Source organism: Macrotis lagotis, chromosome 2, assembly GCF_037893015.1.
Source record: "Macrotis lagotis isolate mMagLag1 chromosome 2, bilby.v1.9.chrom.fasta, whole genome shotgun sequence".
NCBI lineage: Eukaryota > Metazoa > Chordata > Mammalia > Peramelemorphia > Peramelidae > Macrotis > Macrotis lagotis.
Window position 1 is genome coordinate 217,504,685 of NC_133659.1, and position 24,707 is coordinate 217,529,391.

At 34.3% G+C, this 24,707-nt stretch overlaps 1 protein-coding gene across 5 annotated transcripts in view; it reads right to left on the reverse strand.

Moving 5' to 3' along the window:
* Window positions 1-24,707, reverse strand: part of HELZ (helicase with zinc finger) — a 321,547-nt gene that overhangs the window by 114,358 nt on the left and 182,482 nt on the right. For 3 of the 5 annotated variants that reach the window (XM_074224753.1, XM_074224750.1, XM_074224751.1), the window contains exons 14-16: window positions 23,582-23,761; window positions 22,941-23,045; window positions 4,463-4,641 (exon numbers count right to left, since the gene is read on the reverse strand). In XM_074224753.1, the coding sequence (XP_074080854.1) occupies window positions 4,463-4,641; window positions 22,941-23,045; window positions 23,582-23,761 (464 nt within the window). The remainder of the gene's footprint in view (window positions 1-4,462; window positions 4,642-22,940; window positions 23,046-23,581; window positions 23,762-24,707) is intronic. The other 2 variants (XM_074224754.1, XM_074224752.1) reach the window with 1 other exon arrangement.

The following is a 24,707-nucleotide window of genomic DNA, read 5'->3' on the forward strand; positions in this document are numbered from 1 at the left end:
GCCCCGAGGGCTGGGCTCCATGTGCTCTCTCTGGCAGAGGTCCCCCACTGTTTCCCCACTTTGTGCTGGGTGCTCCTCAGGGTGCAGCTCTGGAGACTCCCCCGCTCCTGTGAGCCCCGGCCCCCAGTGCTCTGGGGCTGCCTCCGGGAGGCTGAAGTTCTTTCTCTCTGGTGGCCACCCCTCTGGCAGGCCGCCTCTCCGATCCCGGGAAGCAGAGCCTTTCTGCTCTTTTCCAGGTTACCTTGAGTAGGAGAACTGCCTCACTGGGTGCCTTTGTGGGTTCTGTCTCTCAAAAGTTTAGTTATAGTCCTTAGCTAATGAGTTTTATCTGAGAGCTCCTAAGACTGGATCCCTTCTTGTCGCCATCTTGGCTCCACCCCCTGTAATATCGGTATATGATATTTCTGATGGAAATTAACATTCCCTGCAAATAACTACATTCTGGGTAAGGCATCAGCAAAAATGTGCCATCATTCTTGACTTCAAAGCAGAGAGACAGTGATTTTTCTCTAGGTCCTAGATCATTCAATCAGACCCCTGGTCACTATTCAGCAATCAGTACAGATAAAGATTTAACTGACTGGCCCCTCAGGGTTTTTTCACATGCTAGTCATGAAGATTACAGTTTCATTGAGTGGAGTATCATTAACCTCCAGAGTTTTCCTATCCTATTGTTAAATTAAAGCAAGTAAAATAACGTTCTTCAAGTGTCAAGTCCATATAAATGGGTCCATTGGTGTAGTGAAGGATGCAAGGCATCAAGGTCACTGAGTCTCTAAACCTTCAGTAAAATCACAATCTGTTCATGAAATGCTCTAAGACAGGTAAGCACAGTACTAAATATATAAACCATTTTTATTTATGAAAATATCATGTTCCCTAACTCATCTTTATCAGAGGAACCATTTTGCAATACCCAACTCATAATGAGCAATTCTAAAGAAATGTAATAACAGACCAACAACTGTTTTTTTCAAAATCAGTTATAATGAGTCCTTGATTTAACAAGTTTACAGTACAAGAACACTTCTAGTTTCTGCCAAAAAATTCATTCAGCATGGTCCATATGAACAGAAACCTCAAAAGTCAAAGGCACTAGCCATACCCAATCTAAAACTATATTGTAAGGCAGCAGTCATCAAAACTGTTTGGCACTAACTAAAAAATAAGATTTGTGGGAACACTATTGTTCTATTTTAAACCAGGAGGGATGGGAATTCAGGGAAGCCTGGAGGGATTTGCATGAACTGATGCTGGGTGAGATGAGCAGAACCAGAAAAACACTGTACACCCAGTTGAAGGACTCGCTAATTCCATCAGTGCAACAATTAGGGACAATTTGGGGCTGTCTCCAATGCAAAATACCATTTGTATCCAGAGTAACAACTGTGGAGTTTGAACAAAGACCAAGGACTATTACCTTTAATTTATATTAAAAAAAAACCCCACTGATATCTTATTGTCTGATCTTGCTGTCTCTTATACTTTATGTTTCTTCCTTAAGGATATGACTTTCCTCTCATCACACTCAGTTTGGATCAATGTATATATCAATGGAAACAATGTAAAGACTGATAAATTGCCTTCTGTGGAGGAGTGGGAGAGGGAAGTAAGATTAGGGGAAAAATTGTAAAACTCAGAATAAATAAAATCTATTAAAAAAAGAAATAATATTTGTAGATCAGTGGAAAAGATTAGGTACAAAAGAAACAATTATTAATGACTTTAGTAAATCAACTCTTTGATAAATCCAAAGACCACAGTTTCTAAGCTAAGAACTTACTATTGACAAAAAACTACTGTGAAAATTAGAAAATAGGATGGGGGAAACTAGGCATGGACCAACATGTCACACCCTTATCAAGATATGGTCAAAATAGGTACAAGATTAGACATAAAGGGTAAAAACCATAAAGTCAATTAGGAGAACAAGGAAGTTTATCTGTCAGATCTATGGAGAGGGAAGGAGTTTATGATCAAACAAGAGATAAGAAACTAAAAAATGCAAAATGGATAATTTCGATTATATCAAATTAAAAGGTTTTGTACAACCTGAGTTCAAATCTGCCCTCCTGGCCTCAGACACTTAATAATTATCTAGCTGTGTGGCCTTGGGCAAGCCACTTAACCCCATTGCCTAGAAAAAAAAAGCTAAAAAAAAGGAACAAAAAAGGTTTTGTACAAATAAATCCAATGCAACCAAGATTAAAAGGAATGCAAATGGTTATAAATATAGAGCTTATATCAAATTGCTTTCTGTTGGGGGGGGGAGGAAAGGGAGGGAGGGAGGGAGGGAAGGGAGGGAGGGAGGGAGGGAGGGAAGGGAGGGAGGGAGGGTGGGAGAAAAATTGCAAAACTCAAAACCTTACCAAAAAAATGATTGGTAAAAATTGTCATTGCATGTAGTTGGAAAAAGAAATAAATAAAATATTTTAATTTTTTAAAAAAAGGAATGCAAAAAGTTGGGAAACAATTTTTAAAGCTAGCATTTTTGATAAAGGACTCATTTCAAAAATAGAGAACTGAATCAAATTTATAAGAATATAAGTCATTCTCCAATTGATAAATGGTCAAAGATCACGAATAAGCAGTTTCAGATGTAGAAATTAAAATTATCTACAGTTATTTGGAAAATGCTCTAAATCATTATTAATAAGAGAAATGCAATTTACAACAACCCTGAGGTATGGTGTAACTCACACCAAACATATTTGCCAATATTACAACAAAAGAAAATAATCGATATTGGCAAGGATGTGAGAAAATTGGGACACTAATGTTGAAGACAAAACTAATGGAACCATGGTGGGGCAGCTAGGTGGAGCAGTGGATAGAGTACCAGCCCTGGAGTCAGGGGTCCCTGAGTTCAAATCCAGCCTCAGACACTTAATAATTACCTAGCTGTGTGGCCTTGGGCAAGCCACTTAACCCCATATGCCTTGCAAAAAAAAAAAAAAAAGCCTAAAAAAAACTAATAAAGCTGTGAACTGATCCAACCATTCTGGAGAGCAATTTGGAAGGCTGCCCAAAAAGCAATAAAACTGTGCATAACCTTTGATCCAGGAAATACCACTACTAGGTCGGTATTCCAAAAAGATCATAAAAAAGGGGAAAAGACCTAGGTACCCAAAAAATATTTATAACAGTTCTTTTTGTTGAGGCAAAGAACTGGAAATTGTGAAAATGTCCATAAATTGGGGAATGACTGAACAAATTATGGCATAAGAGTGTGATGGAATACTATTGTTCTGTAAGAAATCATGAGTGCTAGTCTTCAGAAAAGTCTGGAAAGACTCACATGCACTGATGCTGAGTGAAGAGAACATTGTATACAAAAACAGCAACACTGTGTGATGATCAACTAAGACCGACTGCTCTCCTCAGCAGTTCAATGATCAAAGACAATTCTAAAGAACTTGTGATGGAAAATAACATTCTCATCCAGAGAAAGAACTATGGGATCTGAATGCAGATCAAAGCATATGATTTTCCATTTTCAAAATTTGTTTTATACTATAATGGGTTTTTTTAACCCTTTTGTTCTGATTCTTCTTTCACAAGATGAGGAAGATGGAAGCATGTTTGGCATGGTTATACATGTATAACATCAGATAACCTGCTGTCAATGGAGGGAAAGGAGGGAGAAAAATTGGGAGAAAAATTGAAAATAATCTTTCCATGTTGTTGGAAAAATAAATTTAAAAGTTTACATCTGATAAAAAAAAAAGAAAAGAAAAAACCATAAGGTACTTCAGGATCATAAGTACCCCTAAGAGAGTTTGCTGGACATTGGATCTCCCAGAGATATTGCCCAATCTGAGATTCACTTGAAAGAGGCAAGCATAAGGGTAAACAAGGCTCATCAAAATATTGACATGGAGAACATGAATCCTCTAGAACACAGAGTGTTCAAAATACCATTGAACTTTAGCTTATAGGAGTACAATTATCAGTATTTACCTGACTTTTTCCCACCTACAATATACTCTCCAAATCTTGACTAAGCAAGCCAAATAACAAATTTTCTTGGGATTAATCTCCTACCCCATGATATTTGAGCCATCAAATGATCTAAAAATTCTGCTGTCAAATGTCAATATAATGATAAACTTCAATGCACTCTGGAAACCAGATCTCTGCCCATCAAACTATGGCAATATGAAAGAGAATCTGAAGAATGGTAAACTTACACTGAATTCCTTTCTAAAGTAAAGGAAAAAACTTAAGACATCTCAGTCACAGGAATACTGAAAAAACAATGGAAGTATCAAAAACTTCATAGCATTCCTTCAAGACTTGGGTTCCTTGGCTCCCAAATTTTGACATAGGTAACAATAGCCACAGCAATTTACATAACAACTCAATTCTTTTTTTTCTTATTATTTCCTATAATACAGGTCCCACCCTTTTTCTTCACCAGCCACCAACAATTTCGAAATTTTAAATTTTCTTGGCAGCCTACCAGGTTCAAGATCCAGTTGACAAAGGTACTGTGAAGTATTCAATGTAACAACTACTACTCGTTGTTTAAGAATGTCTTCTTTTTGTGGCATCTGAAAGGTGGAATGTGTGCTTGAAATCAAACAGTACTGATGTACAACTGGGTGGACAGTCTTCACCCAGCGATTTCTGAAATATACCCTAGAAAACAAGAAAAGAACTTATTTTCAATATGACCATAATAATAATAATAATAATAATAATAATAATAATAATAATAATAATAATAATAGTGTCTGATAACAAGATAAGTATGAAGTCTATAAAGATAAAATTTTCTCTTTTGGAAGATTAAACTTTCCTGGAATTGATAACTAAATCTTACAACCACAGTGATTAATGTTAATTTCTTCACAATGCCTATTTTCTACTACTTGATTAGACCTTAATTGTCACTAGTATCTAGTATAAAAGAGAATGCAAGGAGAAAACAACTGATCAGCTAGAGAGTATATGTCTTTTAAATTGCTCAAATCAGTCTCTCAACAGTATTGCAAAGAGACTAATAAGTGAGTTATAGGAACAAAAGTGAGATGTTGCTATTTAAATTTCAATATATAAGCAAGTATATCTTTTTCAAGGCAGAATACTGCTAAGAATCAATTACTAATTATCCACACAAAAAAAAGAAAAATGGTGATCCAATCTGTCTGTGTGTATTATGTACATATGCACACACACACACACACACACACACACACACACACCCCTGTGATTTCAACTCTCACTGCAGAAACTTCCTCTACCAATGCAATGTGGCATCTACTTAGCAACTCACAATCTTACAGAATTCCTGGGTACTAAGAGGTACCACAGTCCCATGAAGACTACCTCTCTAAGACCAGAGTTATAATTAACATAGTTTTTTTTTACTTATAGTTGCAGTTAACTGCAAAGTCACTTATCTATGAGAAGAGAGTATATTTAACAGCCATGCAATGGATTTGAAGTCACATTCTGGCTGCTCCCTTTGCAAAGTTAAAGTTTCTTCTCTGAGTTTTAGTTCTCTCATCTGTGAATGGGGAATTAAGATCAATATACCTTTTGGCTCAAAATTTAGGAGCCTGTGTTTTTATACTTCAACATAAACACAAATGTGCCAGTTATTCTAGGAATTTACATTTCTGTTAAGGACCCCTCCCAAAAAACCCTCAAGATTCCCTATAAACTACGTGGGCAAAACCATAATGTTGCAGGTACTGGATGCTTAGGAAAAACAGATTTATATTGGAGCTGAAGAACATTAAATTGAATTTGATAAATCTTTATCAACTTTTAGTGAACTGAAGTATTCATTTAATTAGACTACTTAACTGTGATTATTGACATGTATATGAACAAAGAAAAAGGACATGGTTAGCAGAAACATTTTCCTTTGACTCCATTGTACAGTGCTTGTCCTAATTTTTTTTACATATAGTGGGCATACATTAAATTTTTTAATGGACTACTGATCTTTTCTACTTCCTCTATAGAGGCCCTCAACAAATTGATCTCCAACAATAAGATAACTCCTATAAATTAAAACATTTTTAGCAAATGAAGGTGCTGTATTTTAAAATTATATTTTAGGTACAGCTAGGTGGCACAGTGGATAGAGCACCAGTCTTGGAGGACTTGAGTTCAAATCCAGCCTCAGATACTTAATAATTGCCTAGCTGTGTGACCATGGGCAAGTCACTTAACCCCATTGCCTCAAATAAAAGTTTAAAAGAATTATGTTTTATACAGAACATGGAAAGTCTAATGAACCTGGCTGCTATGGGGAGTTCTTAAACTGTTTCAGATCTGCAAAGCTAATAAAGATCTAAATTGCAGTTGAGTAGATCTCAAATACAGTGATATCACATAGTCAAAGACTAATTCAAGAATTAGAAAAATTTATCCAGGTTTTCCAACCTATCCCCTCACTCAAAACTGTCCATTCTCTATAAGAATTGACAATGAGTTTGTTGTTAGAATACCTGGTTTCATCTCAGTTGTAAAATAAGCCTCAGTTTCATCAGTTGTAAAATGAGGATGTTATTTAACAAATAACCTTGAAAATCCCTTCAAATTCTGAATCTATGATCTAATCAATCTATGAAGATGAAAGGCATCTCATTACAGTCTAAGATTAAAGCAGAAAAAACTTAAAATATCCTTCAAGAATCCATAAGGTCTCCTTGAATTTTTATTGAGGTTTTTTTATATTTAATATCTCATTTCCCATCATAACAGTTATTGGCCTAGAAAACACATTTGAGCAGAAGTAGAAATTCAGAATCAAGATCTAGAGTCAGATAATCGATCTGAACTTTGATTCCGTGACCTACACTCTAGTACTGTAACCTTGGGCAGATTCCTTAGCTTCACTCTGTTTCTCTCCTATGTACAATGAGAATAATAGTTCCCATCTCACATACTCCTCCAGAATTATTGGGAAACCCAAATGAAATAACATAGGTAAAATCTTCCGCAAAATGTAAAGCACCATGGGTGGCCAGGTGGCACAGTGGACAGAGCACCGGCCCTGGACTCAGGAGCACCTGAGTTCAAATCTGGCCTCAGACACATAATAATTACCTAGCTGTGTGGCCTTGGGCAAGCCACTTAACCCTATTGCCTTGCAAAAAAAAAAATGTAAAGCACCACATAAACGTCAACTATTTTTAACTTTAAATTACAGAGGAAGACCATGAGGTCTAAGGCTCAATGTCACCCCCCTAATTAAAGGAAAAAGTAGAGTTAGGGGCCTTTCATTTTACTGATTTCTGGTCTAGTCAGTGTTTTTCCACTAACCAGACGTCTGTCTTTGCTTTTCATCACTTCATACTTTACTATTCTTCCCCTTCTACACTACCAAGTAAACATCTAGAGTACAAAGCTTCATATTTAGGGAGAACAATTTGCTGGCTCCCTCACACATTTGGAATGGGTCTAAAACCAGGGTGGGGGGGAATCTTCAATAATAAAATAGACCCTGAACATTCAGCAACAACTATAACAAACAAAATAAAATGAAGGGCTGAATATTATGTGCAACATAACTATAATCTACTGGTGCTGCAACCAAAAGGAAAGAACTGTTTTGCTGGATTGGCTGGCTTTGTTAAAACAAAAATTCTTCATGCAACAGTCAAGACACAGAAGAAGTAACAGTATAAGAAAAAAAAAGTGGAGAAAAACCAAGGCAAAGAGAGTCAAAGAGGAGAATATCCAATAAAAGAACTTTACTCGATTCACCAAATATTTCTTAAACACCCACTATGGAAAGGCACTAAACAGAAAGCAGCAATTATAGCAGTACTGGTAGAAAGCAGGATGAGGTAGAATTAGCAATTCTAAGCATCAGATACTCTTATAGCAAAACAACAAAGAAGCAAAAAAATGCAGAATATAGAATCATTCTGTAAACTATAGGGACAAAAAGTTCCCTGAAGCTCAATATATCAGTCCTAGATTGGCTTTTATAGTCTTTTTTATTAATAGGTGTACAGAAAGTTTTTAGTTATTCCAAGATATAATATCTCTAGAATAAGAATGGTGCCCTACACAGGGAAAAAAGTGGGGTTAAATAAAGTGAAATCATTTTTTCTTTTATTCTTTTAAAAAAATTATCTGCTTATTTTTATAGTTAAAAATCAAGGTGGTCACTGTACCTAAATTTTAAGTACAACAAAGCAATAGATAATTCTTTTTAAGAAAGGAAGGTTCCATCTTTTTTAGGGAAAAAAGCTAGAAAATTATTACCTTCAAGTGCAAAAGAACAGTCAGGAGGTCCACACTCCTAAAACAAAAAATGATCTACCTCATTATAATCTGTTTCAGTTAAATGGAAAAATTATTGGAGTACCTCAGAACACTGATGAGGAATGTTAGAAAAACCAAGTTGTAATATACAAAGGACCTAAAAGAAATCTTTTCTAGTTTAGGCCCCTGGCAGTTATAGATAAGAAAGGTGAGACTGAGAGACCTTAAGTGACCTACTCAAAATGATATAAGTGGTAATAGAGCCAGAATTTGAAGCCAATTCTTTGGACTCAAAATTCAGTTTCCTTTTCACTATACTCAATACCATTTATAAATTTCAACAAGGGAGGCCATGTAGAGATCCTAAGAAAGTTTTGGCACAAATTTAAAAAAAGTTGCTGCAACATATTTTTAAACTATTCCAATGAAAAGTTAACTATAGGAAAAGTTAGAATAGGAAACCTATCAGTTAAGGATTAATGAGAAACATACTTAAACACATTTAGGTACTGTTTTAAAAATCTTTAAGTCCAATTATTTCATTTAAATGTTTTTGCTTAGTTGGTTTAGTAAAGGGTGGGTTATTTTATTGATAATTCATAATAGCATTTGATGATTTTATTGATGATTTATAACTAGATAACTGAAATAAGTCACTTGGAATAAAATATACTTATGTAAAGAACTCTTGCTCTTCAGATCAAAAGATAAAAAAACCAAGGTTTATCTGCTTAAAAATGTAGGCTAGTTACAAATAGGAGAGCATAGTAAGAGAAATGGGCATCTTGAATCCTAAATTTATAAACTTAATTATGCAAAATGAATAATTTCATACTGACTGGCATCTCAAATAGCAAATAATGAAAATTAAATTTAGAAATACACTGTTTTTATTGTTTTTTTATACATTTTCCTTCATATGAGTGATGTAACAAGTAGTTAAGTAGAATAAATAATAATTAGATCATCCTGTGAATGAGCATTTCACACATTTCACTAGAAATCAGAACATTACATTCTCAAATACTATTAATTAGCTATGTGTCCTTGGGGAAAATCATTTAACCTTTCTGGACTCTGAAAACTGTTGATTGAAGAGCTTGACTTCAATTACTTGAAAAAGATTAATACTCAAGAAGTAAAGCAATGATTACAGAGTCAGAATGGCTTCAAGAAAAGGTCACGACAGACCAACCTTATTTCTATTTTTAAGAAGATTACAAAACCAGTAGATCAAAGGGAATGCTGTAAATATAATTACTTATAATAATTACCCAGCTGCATGACCTTGAGGTAGACACTTAACCCCACTGCCTTACAAAAATAATAAAAAAAAAAAAGAATGCCTAGATAAAGCTGCACCTAGCTGCCCCTTAGAGAACCATTTGAAAAAGATATAGGGAGTTTGGTGAATTCAACTGATTTCATTATTCAACTGAAAATTGTTCTTTCCAGCTACCAGTCATTTCTTAAATAACCAATCTTAATGACTTTTCCTCAATCCTCTTTCATACTGTCTCTAAAACATCTGACACATATGATCACTTTCTCCTGGATATTCTTTCCTTTTGGGGTTTCCATGACTGAGGTCTATGGATTTTCCTACTAGGAGAACCTATAAGGTACCTCCTCAGTCTCCTTTTCTGTTTCCTTCATCTTAGTTATAACTCATAACTAAAGATGTTCCCCAAGGTTCTGTCTTAATATCACTTTTCTTTTTTTTCTCCCCTCTCTACATCCTCTTATTTAATCTTATCAGCTCTCACCAATTCAATTATCATCTCCACACAGTTGATACCCAGACCTATATATTCAATCCTAATCTCTCTTGAAGTGCAGGCCCATTGTCTGTTTTTGTTGTTGTTGTTTTTTTAGGTTTTTGCAAGGCAAATGGGGTTAAGTGGCTTGCCCAAGGCCACACAGCCAGGTAATTATTAAGTGTCTGAGACCTGATTTGAATCCAGGTACTCCTGACTCCAAGGCCAGTGCTTCATCCACTATGCCACCTAGCTGCCCCGCAGGCCCATTGTCTACTGAACACTGTAAACATTTCAAATAATATATTCTAAAAGAGAACTCATTACTTACCCACAAACCCTTCCCTTTTGAAAGAAGTTCCCTATTATTTTTGAGGTTATCACCACCCTACCCATCTCCCAAGTTTAGTATTCTCTTCCATAACCAATTCATCATGAAATGCCATTCAGAAAAACACTGTACACCCTAACAACAACATGGGGGTGATGTTCAACCTTGATGGACTTGCTCATTCCATCAGTGCAACAATCAAAGACAATTTGGGGCTGACTGCAATGGAGAATACCATCTGCATCCAGAGAAAGAACTGTGGAGTTTGAACAAAGACCAAGGACTATTACCTTTAATTTAGAAAAAAAAAACTGATATCTTATTGTCTGATCTTGCTATTTCTTATACTTTATGTTTCTTCCTTAAGGATATGATTTCTCTCTCATCACATTCAATTTGGATCAATGTATACCATGGAAACAATATAAAGACTGGCAAATTGACTTCTGTGGGGGTGGGGGGGAAGGGAAGTAAGATTAGGGGAAAATTGTAAAATTCAAAATAAATAAAATCTTTAAAAAAAGAAAGAAAACTTCCTAAACACCTTCTTAAAGGTGATTTTTTTTTTTAGTTAAAAGAGTTTTAAAATGCCTTATTTGAGAAGAGAAGATATGGGCTGGTGAAAAGTGATGAGGTTCAAGAGACAACCAGTGAGAAGCAGTTTTGCATGGTACATGTGATCCTGAATGTATTAATAACATCAAACCTGCATCTTTGAGTTGAATTACTCCTAACCTCCCTTATGTGTTTTTCTGTCAGATTAAATCTTCCTCACAAATACCTAGTGCATTGATAGAAGACTGTAACCCAGTTTTATATTTGTTATTTACTTACTTGCTCTAATGTAGACTTTTTTTTTTAGGTTTTTGCAAGGCAAACGGGGTTAAGTGGCATGCCCAAGGCCACACAGCTAGGTAATTATTAAGTGTCTGAGACCGGATTTGAACCCAGGTACTCCTGACTCCAAGGTCGGTGCTTTATCCACTACGCCACCTAGCCGCCCCATGTAGACTATTTTTAATATATAAAAAAAAAACCACATCACTACAAAAGAGTAACAGAGTTTTGGAGGCAACCCCAACATTTCTGAGATAAATACATTTGCTAAATGAAAAAAAAAAAAAGAAATCATGTCATTATTACCTTCATATAAGCTCTCATATATATTTCCATCTTTCCATTTTCATAGCCACCACCTTTACAGAGACCTTCACTATCTCTGACCTGGACTACTATAATAGTCTTCTAAATAGTATTCTTTCCTTAAGTCTCTCTCTCTCTTCACTGTAATCCATCTTCCATTTAGTTGCCAAAATGATTTTCTTAAAAGTATATGCCTCCCAGACCAACTTCTAATTCATAAACTTCAGGTATTGTCTATGACTTCTAGGATCAAAAGAGCATCTTCTGGACATTTAAAGTTCTTTATACTTTGGTCTCTCATTATCTTTACAATATTTAAATTTTGTTCACCTCCATGCACTCCAGTCACACTGGTCTTTGCTTCCTTCAAACATGACACTTCATCTCCTGTGCACTGACCATACCCCTTAGCTGTTATGCTCTCTCCCCATCTCTATTGATGGGGCTTGTCTTCTTTCAAGAGTAAACTCAAGGGGTGGCTAGGTGGCGTAGTGGATAAAGCACCGGCCTTGGAGTCAGGAGTACCTGGGTTCAAATCCGGTCTCAGACACTTAATAATTACCTAGCTGTGTGGCCTTGGGCAAGCCACTTAACCCTGTTTGCCTTGCAAAAATCTTTTAAAAAAAAAAAAAGAGTAAACTCAAATACCAATTTCTACATGAGGTCTTCCTACTTCTGCCACTGATCCAGTCACTTAAGTTTTCCCCTAAGGTTACTTTCCTGCCACAATATGTCTATTTGTTTTCATGCTGTCTCCCTAATTATTATGTGGTAACTTAAGGGCAGAGGTTGGCATTGTGTTTTGTCTTTCTGGGTACTGCCTCTTCAAAAATAAAGGGCAGAGGGGATGGCTAGGTGGCGTAGTGGATAAAGCACCAGCCCTGGAGTCAGGAGTACCTGGGTTCAAATCCGGTTTCAGGCACTTAATAATTACCTAGCTGTGTGGCCTTGGGCCACTTAACCCCGTTTGCCTTACAAAAACCTAAAAATTAAAAAAATAAAATAAAAAAATAAAAAAAATAAAAAAATAAAGGGCAGACAAAAATAACACTTAGCAAGTGCCCACAAGAGTAAGCATTTAAGCCTAAGGACTGACTGAAAGAATAAATAGTATGATAGGGCAAATCCACAATTCCTACAATCAGGTTGCATTAAGAGGCATGGCTTCATGGAATAAGAGGAATAATTCCTCCCTACTTTGCCCTTTTCAAGAATCATCTAATTTTGCTCAATATTGAGCATCACTGATGAAGAAAGAACTGGTACAAAAGGACAACCAGGATGAAGGATGGTCTTAAATTCCCATCACAGAAGCATCATTGAAGAAACTAGAGGTATATAGCCTGGAGAAGAGGTGACTAAAGAGGGCCATGTGAATTATGCTCAAAGTAGCACAAAGATTGTCTCATAGACAAAGAATTATATTTGTCCTGTTTAGCCCTAAAAGCCAGAATCAATAGTTATGGTTTGAAGTTGAAAAGAGGCAAACTTAGTCTTGATATCAAGAAAAGTTTCCTAACAATTGGAGTTGTCCAAAAGTGAAACTTGGAGAGAGGCATTCTTCCTTCTTTGAGGTCTTCAAACAGAGGATAAATCTACTGAAGAAGTTTTAATATGGACCCCCTCTCTAGTAGCAATTGGACTAGATGGTTACAGAGATTCCTTTCAGAATTTTTAATTCTGATTCCTCAGAAAAATAAGGCATATGGCAAAACAATCTCTAAAGTCCCTTCCAGCTCTAAGATTCTAAAAGGCATATTCTCTTACAACATGATGTCTTGATGTATTCCTAATCATAAAAAATCGTGTGATTTTAGAAAAAGAGAACATAAAATAGGTATTTTTAAAAGAAATTTAGAATATTTCCAAGTTTATAAACTCCACCAAAGTTCTAATTCAACACCTCATCTTGGCACAGAGGTGATTCTAGGTTCTCAAATGCTATGTCAATGAGCAAAAAATATCTCAAGAACTATCAAACAAGAAAAAAAGGCAAGTATGGCCCACCCTGCACTAAAAAGCAAACAAAAGACTATATCATTGACTAAGACCAACCTGGAGTTCAAGTTATTATAAGCTGACTAGCCATTACATGATTACTTTATCATGGTGACTCATGAAAGAAAGAAAACTAAAAAGTAGTCATATGCAACCTCCTTCCATTCTGTAGTAATGCCACAGTGTCAAAATAGAGAAAAAGGCAGACAGAGAGCTAAGAAATTGAAACCATCTACAAATATAATTTAACTATTAGAATTCAGAATGTGAGATCACAGTCCCAATGACCAACATGCTGAACTCAGAGAGAAACTCCTGTGTATTGATAAACATTTTTATCATAAATGAAGGTACAAGGAAGTTATAGCTAAATGAAAAAAAATCTCTTTGAAAAGTCAAATAAAGGAATTAATAAGATTGACTTCATCAAGCACCCAAAGGCACAAGCAAAAAAAGACCACTATGAAGATATTTGCATCTTTAGGCTTCACTGGGTTCAGAGAAAGAAAACTTAGAAATATTCTACAAAGAACTTATTAGTAGCCTCTAAATTTAAACTGTTACTCAATGGGAGGATGGATACAGTTAAAATTGTTGAAAACTAAGGTTTGGTATGAAGATATCTTAAGTTTTCAGGATGGCTAGAAGCCTCATATCTATATGTCAAGAATACTTACTTTCTTAAGAAGGAAGTCAGAAGGTGCTAGATAGATTCAGGTCAAAATAATAGCACATAAAATAGAAAGCAAAGGAAAAGACAATAGCATGATTTATTATCATTTCCTATAGAAGATTAATTGATGAAATTGATGAAAATCAATCACCATAACAAGAATGTCAAAAGAACCTAGAAACTGACTCAGTCACCAAGTGATTAGACATGACAATCAAGGGTAACACTGGTCTAGAATATCAATTTATATGCCAACTGTTATGGAAGAGGATGGTGAAAGATTATGAGCAGTATCACCTCACAAAACAGCGAAGAGTGGTGGAGGGAAAACCAAGTCTGCAGAACCTTGGTGTGAAGCCCAACTAAGCCAGATCATCCCAAGAGAATTCACAGATGAAACTGGAAGGAAGACAACAAACAGATGAAAAATGAAACAGATGTGTTGGCAATTTTTATAATAAACTATTTTCATTGTCAATGACAGTGAAACCACCATACTTGTCCTGTAACACTTTAGTCCATGATCTGCTATATTATAAGGAAGGGAAAGTGACAACAAAGACAGGAAGAGTAACTGGATTTTTTTTTAAGTTTTAAGAGATCAATGTAGGAGAGTGAAAAATATCAGACAATTAAAAAAAGTGTAGTGTTACTAAAAAAGATCAAAATATCAATAAATATCATCTGCCTACATTCCCTCATCTTCATTAAATTATTTTAAGAATAATCTATATACACATCCATTAGTTTGATGAAAATGAGAATTAGGAAAAATTTTGAAAATAATTTTCCATATTAGACTACATCTCCACAGTCAGACACAACTGAAGTATAAGCAATAAAAAAATCTCCCAAATGCAAGCACCTCAATTTTATTTAGTAATGCAAAACAGAACACAGCTTTAAAGGCTTTCTCCAATAAGATGGAGATCATATATTTAAGATCATAATGGATTCCTTCACAGACACAAGGGTTCAGTAATCCTCTAATTATCAATATCAAATGAGGAATAAGACAGGGAAAGCTAGTCAAAAGCATTCACCACTATGTCAGGGGAAAACCCCCCCCAAAAAAATAGAAGAGGGATTCCCTACATGTTGTAAGGTCTCTCAGAAGTTCCAATTTGTGGAGAGCACTATGTCAACAATACCACATTCCAAAGTACTACAAAGTTTCCTTAATGAAATTCACAAACACTCAGCATAGGTTTGACTAATTAATCCAAAGAGGAAAAATCAAATGAGGGGAGAAGGGGGAGGCAGGAAGGCAGGAAGGGAGGGAGAGGGGGATTATTAAGTGGCTACTATGGTGCTTTAGCACCATGCTTAGTACCATTTTATTTGCTATGCCACCTTATATGAAGGTGGACAATGAAATGGACCCAGAATTGAATAGGAAGAAGAGATGAGGTTGGAATCTGATTTTGGAAACTACACCACATTTTTCATTGATTTCAAGCATCTCCCTGTCATAAAAGCTCCTTTTAAATACTCATCTTCTGGTGATCCTATATAGCTATAAAGTATGGAATACCCTGACCAATGAAGACCCAAAACTCAATAACTCAAAGGACAAATGGTCAGTATAAGCAGACAGCATATTACTAAATGATGATAAATTCAGTGAAATAAGTGGTATAAAAGATTTCATCAAGTACATATATGACTAGAAAATGATAGGAGCTGATCAGATTGCAAGTAAATAAGAAATTAATAGGTAGAGAAGTAGAAGTAGCAAATGGAAGGTATTTTTTCTAAGAATTTTTCAGTGAAGGGCAAGAGAATTATGGGTGAGATAATAGAATAACAGGAGATAAAAAGTTCAAAGGAATTTTTTTTTAGGTTTTTTGCAAGGCAAATGGGGTTAAGTGGCTTGCCCAAGGCCACACAGTTAGGCAATTATTAAGTGTCTGAGACCAGATTTGAACCCAGGTACTCCTGACTCCAAGGGTGGTGCTTTATCCACTACACCAGCCCTGGAATTATTTTTTTCAAGGATAGGGAAGACCTGAGAACATCTGTGAACTGGAGAAAGTGCTAACAGATAAGAAGAGACTGAAGAGGGAAAAGACAATAAATCAAGGATGAGTAAGTACACAAGTAGAGAGTTTATCCTTGATTGAGAAGACAGACTGAGATTGGAATAAAGTAGAAGACAATGGGTGAAGATGCAGAGAATTGAAGTTCAGGAAGGTGGAAAATGAGATTCCCCCAACTTTTCTATAAAATATGAGTATGGTTATCTGATGCTGAGAAAAGGGAAAAAAGATAGACTTGAGAGCCTAAGAAGAGAGAAGGCTTGGAACAGCTACTCTCCATGGAGTCAAACAATTGAATAAAAGGATTTCCACCTGAGGGTTCTGTTGTTAAATAATATTAATTGTAAAAATCTCACTGAGGTTTTTTAAAAACTTCCAGTCATTCAACAGTTTGAATAGGCATAAAGATGGCAGAAGGTAGGGGTGGGAGTCCACTTAAGAGAATAAGAAACATACTTGCAATGCTTTTTTTTCTTTCTTCATTATTCTTAAAAGCCTACTTAATGTCTAGGACTTGACTCAAGTTTTACCTCTCTTCCATCAAGTCACCTCTAACTACTCCTACCTGAATGACTTTTCTTCTTTGAATTTTTATTGTATTATTGTGTATATGATTGAATTAATAGTGCAACTGTTTAAAATTTATCTATTCTCCATTTCATATATATATATATATATATATATATATATATATATTCATTCTATTTTCTCAGGCAGTTTATAAGTTTTTGGGAAGAGGAAGAGAGCAATGTCTTCTCCTAAATATATCCTTTGTATCATTTCTTCCTCAACCTCCATATAAGACCTAACAAAGTACTAGACATAGAGAAAGGATTCAAGAGGTGCTTGATGATTGGCTATCTGAACAATCAGACAAATAGAGATAGACTGAGAAAGAGAGATGGGGGGATCTAAGTGTGTGTATAATTACACATTTTTTCTAATCTAAAACACAAATTCTACAATTGAGGAAAGACAAAATTGGAATAATTTATCTATATGGAGTGGAAAGATGGATGTGAAATAAAAGCATCTGGGTTCCAATCCTGACTTTGATACTTAGTACCTATGTGATCTTGGGAGAGTCATTTGTTTTCTCTGAGCCACAAATTATTCTCACCTATCAAGTAAGGCAAGTGAGGGGTTGTTAGTTTGGATTATTTCTAAGGTCTCTTACTGCTCTAGATCTTTGATCCAATGATCTTGTTTTTAACAACTTCTAAAATATAGTTTGAAAGGGATTTTTGCCCAATTATCACAAGTCTTCATAAACCAGGACAAATAAGCTATAGACTCTTTTCTTGAAATCAAGAAACTGATTAAATTGTCTCTTTTTTCTATATGAAACATAATTCTCAATGACTAAATTGAGACACTTATCCAATAAGATATGGAAAGACATTAAGATGAGAGCTTAAATGGGGAACATATAAGGACATGAGATTTACAAAACTGAGATCCAGTGAAAAGAATCTATTACATTCTTTTTTTCTTTTGTTTTTTTTTAGATTTTTTGCAAGGCAAATGGGGTTAAGTGGCTTGCCCAAGGCCACACAGCTAGGCAATTATTAAGTGTCTGAGACCGGATTTGAACCCAGGTACTCCTGACTCCAAGGCCGGTGCTTTATCCACTACGCCACCTAGCCGCCCCCTATTACATTCTTAAATCTCATTTTTTTTTTTTTGTAAAATGAGGATTGGCTATTTGGCTTCTCATTAGAAGGCCTCTAAGAGACTCTTTTGTTATAAATCCCCCTGATCCTACCCTTGGCTAATCTGGCAACAGCATCAACTCAAAAAAAAGATGAATCCTGTACTCCATTAGTGATTTCAGCAAACAATGTAATCTGTACAGTGTAGTATAATATACATAGACATTTTTAATAAAACAAATAAATGGCTACCGCCAAACAGACAGAAAATTAAAAAGAACTTTTAAAAAACAGGTTCTATTGAAAGAAGACAATGAACCACACCAAATAAGTTTCCTAAATTACAAATGTAACAATTTTTCCAGCACACCTATTGTCATTTGATTCTCACTATCAATTATAATTCACAGACTTATGGAATACAGAATTAGAAGAATCAGAGATCAACTAACCGAAATTATTTCTGACTAGGAATATCTTGTACATGATCATCTATTATTCACCAACCTCCAGTGAGGAGCCTACCATTTCCCAAGGCAGCTCATGCATACTTTTAGATAGCTCTAATGATTAGGAATTTTTTTTTCCTAGCATCAAATCAAATTCTCCTCTGTTTGAATTCGAATCATTCCTCTTCCTTCTGTCTTTTGTGACCTACTATAACAATATTTCCTAACCCCTATAACAATATTTCAAATACTTGAAGAAATCTCTCATGTTCCTCCCCATCTCTCATCTACCAAAAAGTCTTCTCTTATAAAGGCAAAACTTCATCAACCTATGGCATATTGTCCAATTTTCTTACTATCATGTTTCCCAGCTGTAAACAAACTATAGTCTGTTAATGTCTTTTCTAAAAGGTGTAGTGTCCTGTACTTAGCACTAACCAAAGCTTCTCTACTCTCATGAATTACTATCTCTTACTAATTCATGTCCTACATGCTAACAGTTATGTTTTTGTTCTAATTCCCAAAGGATTGAAAGCAGATGTACACCAGCAGTAGCATTAGGTAAGGATTAGAGACATGCTTACTCAAAATATTCAGGACACTGAATCATAAGTTCTGAGTTAGAAGGAAATTGGAAGAAAATGGGACCATATCTTCTTCTGGCTGGATGACATGAGAGCCCATAAATGATATTTTAAAAGGTTCTTATCTGTGAAACAAGGGAGTTTGGATGAGATGATACTAATGTCTCTACCAGCATTAAAGTATCTAAATTCATGAAACTATATGAATAAATCTACAGCTTCTGCAAATCTACAGTTTTTGACAAAGTAGAAAAATGTAGAAGTTAGGATTCCTTGGGACTTTGCATTTTACCTACATTTTAATTACAAAAACTGAAAACATAAAAGAAGGAAATTTAACAAACACACTCCCATTGTCAAACTATATTGTGAACTATGAAGTATTAGTGTATCAGGAAATAGAAGGAATTGCAGTCAAGAGTGGGGAGAATAAAGTCATTAGGAAATGACAGTGATGGGGGAAAAAAAGCATCAATAAACATTATTTCAAAAAGAAACATCAGAAACAAGGGTAATCTTTCAAATGAATAAATACATGGTTCTAAAAAACAGATAGTCAACTGTATGTTAAATACAATGTAAGAATTCATTTAATGGAATTCTAAACTTAATTTTTTAAAGCTGATAATACTTCTGATATGCAAATATATAACTGCCTAAATTACCTGTTTTATAAATTTGGATTTTTGAAAATCCAGTTTTCTTAAACTGGGGCCCACCTGCATTGGAAGCATAAAATATATAGACAAAGCAACTCATTAGGAAATTTGAATTAGTGTGATGTAACCATTTGTAGCTTTTGCATCAAGAATTACAAGCAACACTTAAGGCAGAAATGATTAAATGACTAAAAGTTTCCCTTCCTTATGAAATGGCCCAAGGTAGAAATAAAACTTTGATTTGCTTTTTTCTTTTAAATATATCTAAAATAAGTACTATTATTCTCTAGGAGAATATATCTAGATAGAATGTCTTTAGTTAAGGTTACCTTTAAAATAAATAAAAATATCTTTGAAAAAAATTAGATATTAAATTCTACTCCAAGTTTCTTGTACCAAAAGATGTCATATTTCTCAAATATAATTAATTTAAATTTCTCAATCTGTATTTATTTTCACATTTATTTTGGACATCAGAGTCAATTTTCCATGGATTAACAATGATTATTCAACTGGCACTGCAGCCAAATTGGATTATACAGGCTCTTTTCTTTAAAAAAAAAAAATATTCTTGGGCGCGGCTAGCTGGTGCAGTGGATAGAGCACTGGCTCTGGAGTCAGGAGTACCTGAGTTCAAATCCTGTCTCAGACACTTAATAATTACCTAGCTGTGTGGCCTTGGGCAAGCCACTTAACCCCATTTGCCTTGCAAAAAAAAACCATTAAAAAATTATTTTCATGAATAAAAATACTTTTTCTACACTCTCATTTTTTTTCTGCATTTCAAGGGACAGTATCCATTGATTGTTAAAAATGCTTCCAAAAACATTTTTTAAATAGCATAAGTTTGACAGGTGACTTGAATATCATCACTGCCTCACAAAGATATCACTTAATTTTAAAATGAGTCATGTGCTGGTAAGATATATTTTTACTCCACTGTAACTGTCTTATATTTCACATGGAGCAAATAGGTAAAATAACTTTATCACATAAAATACTGCAAAGCATGAGAAAAAGCCCCACAGAAAAAACATAAAGCACGCATCTGTACCAAGCAAAGCAACAGTTAAATACATATAAACCTATCCAGAATCATACTCGAAAAGTCGTGCACACAAAAGCAATGAATGCATATTTTTCTTAATACAAAAAACTCTTACTACAAATTCTGCCACAATCAGATGCTAATCTCAAACATCACATGCAAAAACCAAAATCATTTTTTAAAAATTCTGACACTAATGAAGCAAACTGACATTTAAGATAAGATTTTTTTCCCTAAAAAGGTCGATCCCCAAGCACGTTAGAAAAGATGTTTTCTACTGTGCCTACTTGCATTCTAAACCACACTATTTATATTATGTGTAAAAGTCAACAGCAGTAAGTTATTATATATATATATATATGTTATATATTATATATATATATATATATTATATATATATATGTGTGTGTTCAATCTACAAAGATCTGACCCCAGAAAAACTGTGATGTATACAGTCTTCAGTAGTCTCTTTCCTATTGTTTAGCTAGTTTTGTCACAATATCAATCACTACCCACTCAAACTACCTAGTACCCCTCCTTTTGTGTCCCTTGGATTCTCTAGAACAATCCCAGTCACCTCCCCCACTAAAATTCTCTCCTAGCAATAATCTCTTCTAGCACCCTTTGAAATTAGACCATAATATGTTTGAAAATAATTTTATGCAATTTCTGAAACCTAACATCCCACCAATAGTTTTTAATGAACTTAATATTTTATTTGTTTTTAATAACTTTATTTGCTTTCAGAATAAGAGGTAAGAAAATGAGTTTGCATTTGAATATATTTAGATGCTTCTCCCAAACTGTAGCAGATTTGGGGGGGGGGGGTTGGTTTGGTTTTGGGACAGTTTGGGGGTAACTTCAATTTGCCATGCAAATTGACAGGTTCCTATATATGGAATATAATACTGAACAGTTTTTATTTTCTGTTCCCCATTTAACGGACTTGAATACAGTACAAATCCAAACATATTCTTTGACACTTAAGAAAAGGAATAACAAATCATGTGAATTTAGGAGGTCACATTCCCCAATACCGTTCCTGCTAAACAATAACTACCACACCCAGAAATGGACCTCAAAAACCTCACATCAAGTCACTAGAACTTTGGAGATTCTAATATTACTTCTAGCATGCCAATGGCACCATTCAACATCTGTATTTCACAGAAAAATACATTTATTAAGTAACAAATATTCCCAGTAAGGATGGTGTCTACCAAAATTCATTTCACTTAAAGAAATAGTCATTCTCAGAGTAAGTACAATATTCTCCCATCATAATTCCTGCTCCATTAAACAGTTTTCAATAAAATATAAGCATGAGATAGTTAAATACAATTATTTATTTTAATGTATATTTCAGAATTAGATTTAGAGAGAACAATAAACTTCAAACTAATTGATACCACCATTTCCACTATTATATGTGATTAAAAATCATTTAAAATGCTATCATATTTACTAAACTTAGAATAATATTGCTTAATCTCATCTTTTAGCCCAATTTTCATTTAAAAATAAAATTTAGTGAATTATGGTTTAGTTATGACTGAAAATCAATTTATAATCAGTAATTTAATCCAAAAAATACAAGGCATGGTGTTTTAATATGTAAAATGATAAAACTAAATATTAATTTAGGATATAATGAGAGCAAATGGTATAATAAATAATTCAGTGAGTCTATTTTGCTTTCTGAAGGAAAAGGATTATTTCATCTCTAATATATTTAAACCCACATTTTTATATATAGGAGTGTGTGTGTGTGTGTGTGTGTGTGTGTGTGTGTGTGTGTACACATATACATATATGTACGTATATTCATTCAAAGGGCCTTTCTGTCTCTATCTTAAATCTTCATGCCACTTTCTTTCAAAACCTTTGGATAAATCTTTCAAATAACAAAATAAGTACAATAACAGAAAATGTTTTACACTTCATGGTTCTCTAATGTATAATCTCTATGACAATTCTTGTAAAAGCTTAACCATTCCAATTTTACTTTCATAAATATTACTGCATGACTGGTACATGCCAAACAATATTTTAAAATACAACTAATTAATATTTATTATATTTTATCATAATAACTTTTAGAGGAGCATATTAAACTTTCCTCAAAGGGAAAAGACATTTTCACATAAGCAAAACTTAAAAAAGGATGTCTTTTACTAAGTATAGAAAATAAATTGTAAAATGTTTTTAAACTTTTCACTAAATTCAAATCCTTTCAAATTGTTTCTCCAAACTTTCAAATGCCAAATATATTTAAATGTTAAAATATTTTCAGTCACTGAAATTATCTTACAGACACCTTTTCTTAAGAATAATAAATGTATGTTTATAGATACATAATAAGCCTTAAAAAATACCTGAGAGGTCTCGCCTGGGGATTGCCTGCTTCTACATATGGATGTAAATAATCCTTTATGTAGAGATCAGCAGCGCTATTAGAATGGGTGCAAATGAGAATCCTGCTGGAATAAATGGTGCAAATAAAAAGAATGATAAAACACAAAACAATCAAAATAGTAAAATATCAAAAAAAGCAAACAGTGGCCATCTTTCCATACATTTCTCTCAAACTGCTCACTAATCTCCATGATACATGATTTAATGAGACTGCTATGAAGTTATGATAATCTTTATACCATCAAAAGAATTACATTTTTTATAAATTAGTTTTAAAATCTTTCAAGTTAGATAATAATAATAAACTAGAATTAATAATATAAGAACACTTTGGAGATCTAATATCATAATTTTAAATGTATAATGGAGACCTTTCTTAATCTAATTAATACAATTTTTCTCCACATTGCAGATTATTTTGAAAACACAGATAATTTTAAAAGTAATTAAACATTAATGTCCCCAAAACACAGATAATTTTTTACATTCAATGAAAATTTTGTTCTACTTTCTACTAGCCTTTCTTTAGAATTTAAAGGGGTAAAAGGGGCCATTTACACATTGTTAATTAAATATCTAAATCTCTATACCACCATCTCACCTAGTATCCTGTTGCTGGAGTATGTGCTTGACTGCCTGAGCTAGAGTGAAGGTTTTGCCTGTCCCATAGGGACCAATGATAAGAACAGGAGGCAGCTGTATTGAAAGTGGGGTGGTAATAGCCAAAACAGCCTCTTTCTGTTTTGCATTTAGTCGAGGATCCAATTGCTCATCCCATTGCCTATGTAAAAAAAATATATTTTTGAAAAATTATTTTCAACACACCGGGTTACTTAATAATAATAAATAATAAACATTTAAAATATCTAGAAAACTAATAACTATTTTTAAAAGTACATTTTAAAAAATTCCAATTTTATTATAGAATGATTTATAATTAAACAGAGTTAAAATAAAAATTAACCTTAAAAGCTTGAATTATTTTAGGTAATAAAAGATTTTAATAAATTACCTGAAGAAAATCACAAACTGCGTATTATCAGTTTTTATTTAGGGTGACATTAAATCTAACAAAATGCAACTTATCATTGTTAAAGTTTCAAAATAGAATTCCTTACTTTTTGTGAAAGCATCTAAAAATATATACAAATAATAATAATAATAGTAGGGGTGGCCAGGTGGCACAGCAGACAGAGCACCGGCCCTGGAGCCAGTAGCACCCAGGTCCAAATCCAGCCTCAGACACCCAACAATCACCCAGCTGTGCAGCCCCAGGCAAGCCACCCAACCCCATTTGCCCTGCAACCCCCTCCAAAATAATAATAATAATAATAATAATAACAACAACAACAACAATAACAATAATAATGATTGTGCTTCAGTCTGTGTGCCAACACCTCCAGCTCTGTCGGTGAGTGGATCAGATTCTTTATGATAAGTCCATCACAAAAGCTACTTCCATATTTTTCTACCATTGTCATTGCTGATCACATCTCCCTCCATTCATACTTCCCCATTACCATATACTATATTTTCTCTTTCCTTTCACTCTGTCCCTCCTCTTAAATGTGCTGTAGGGTAGCTGAGTGGCAAAGCAGACAGATCCCTGGCACTGGGGCCAAGAGGCCCCAAAGCCCACATACCACCCCTTAGGCCCAGCATCCGCTCAGCCCTGTGGTCCTACTATTATTTTATTTTGTTTTGTTTTTGTTTTGGGGGAGGGGTTT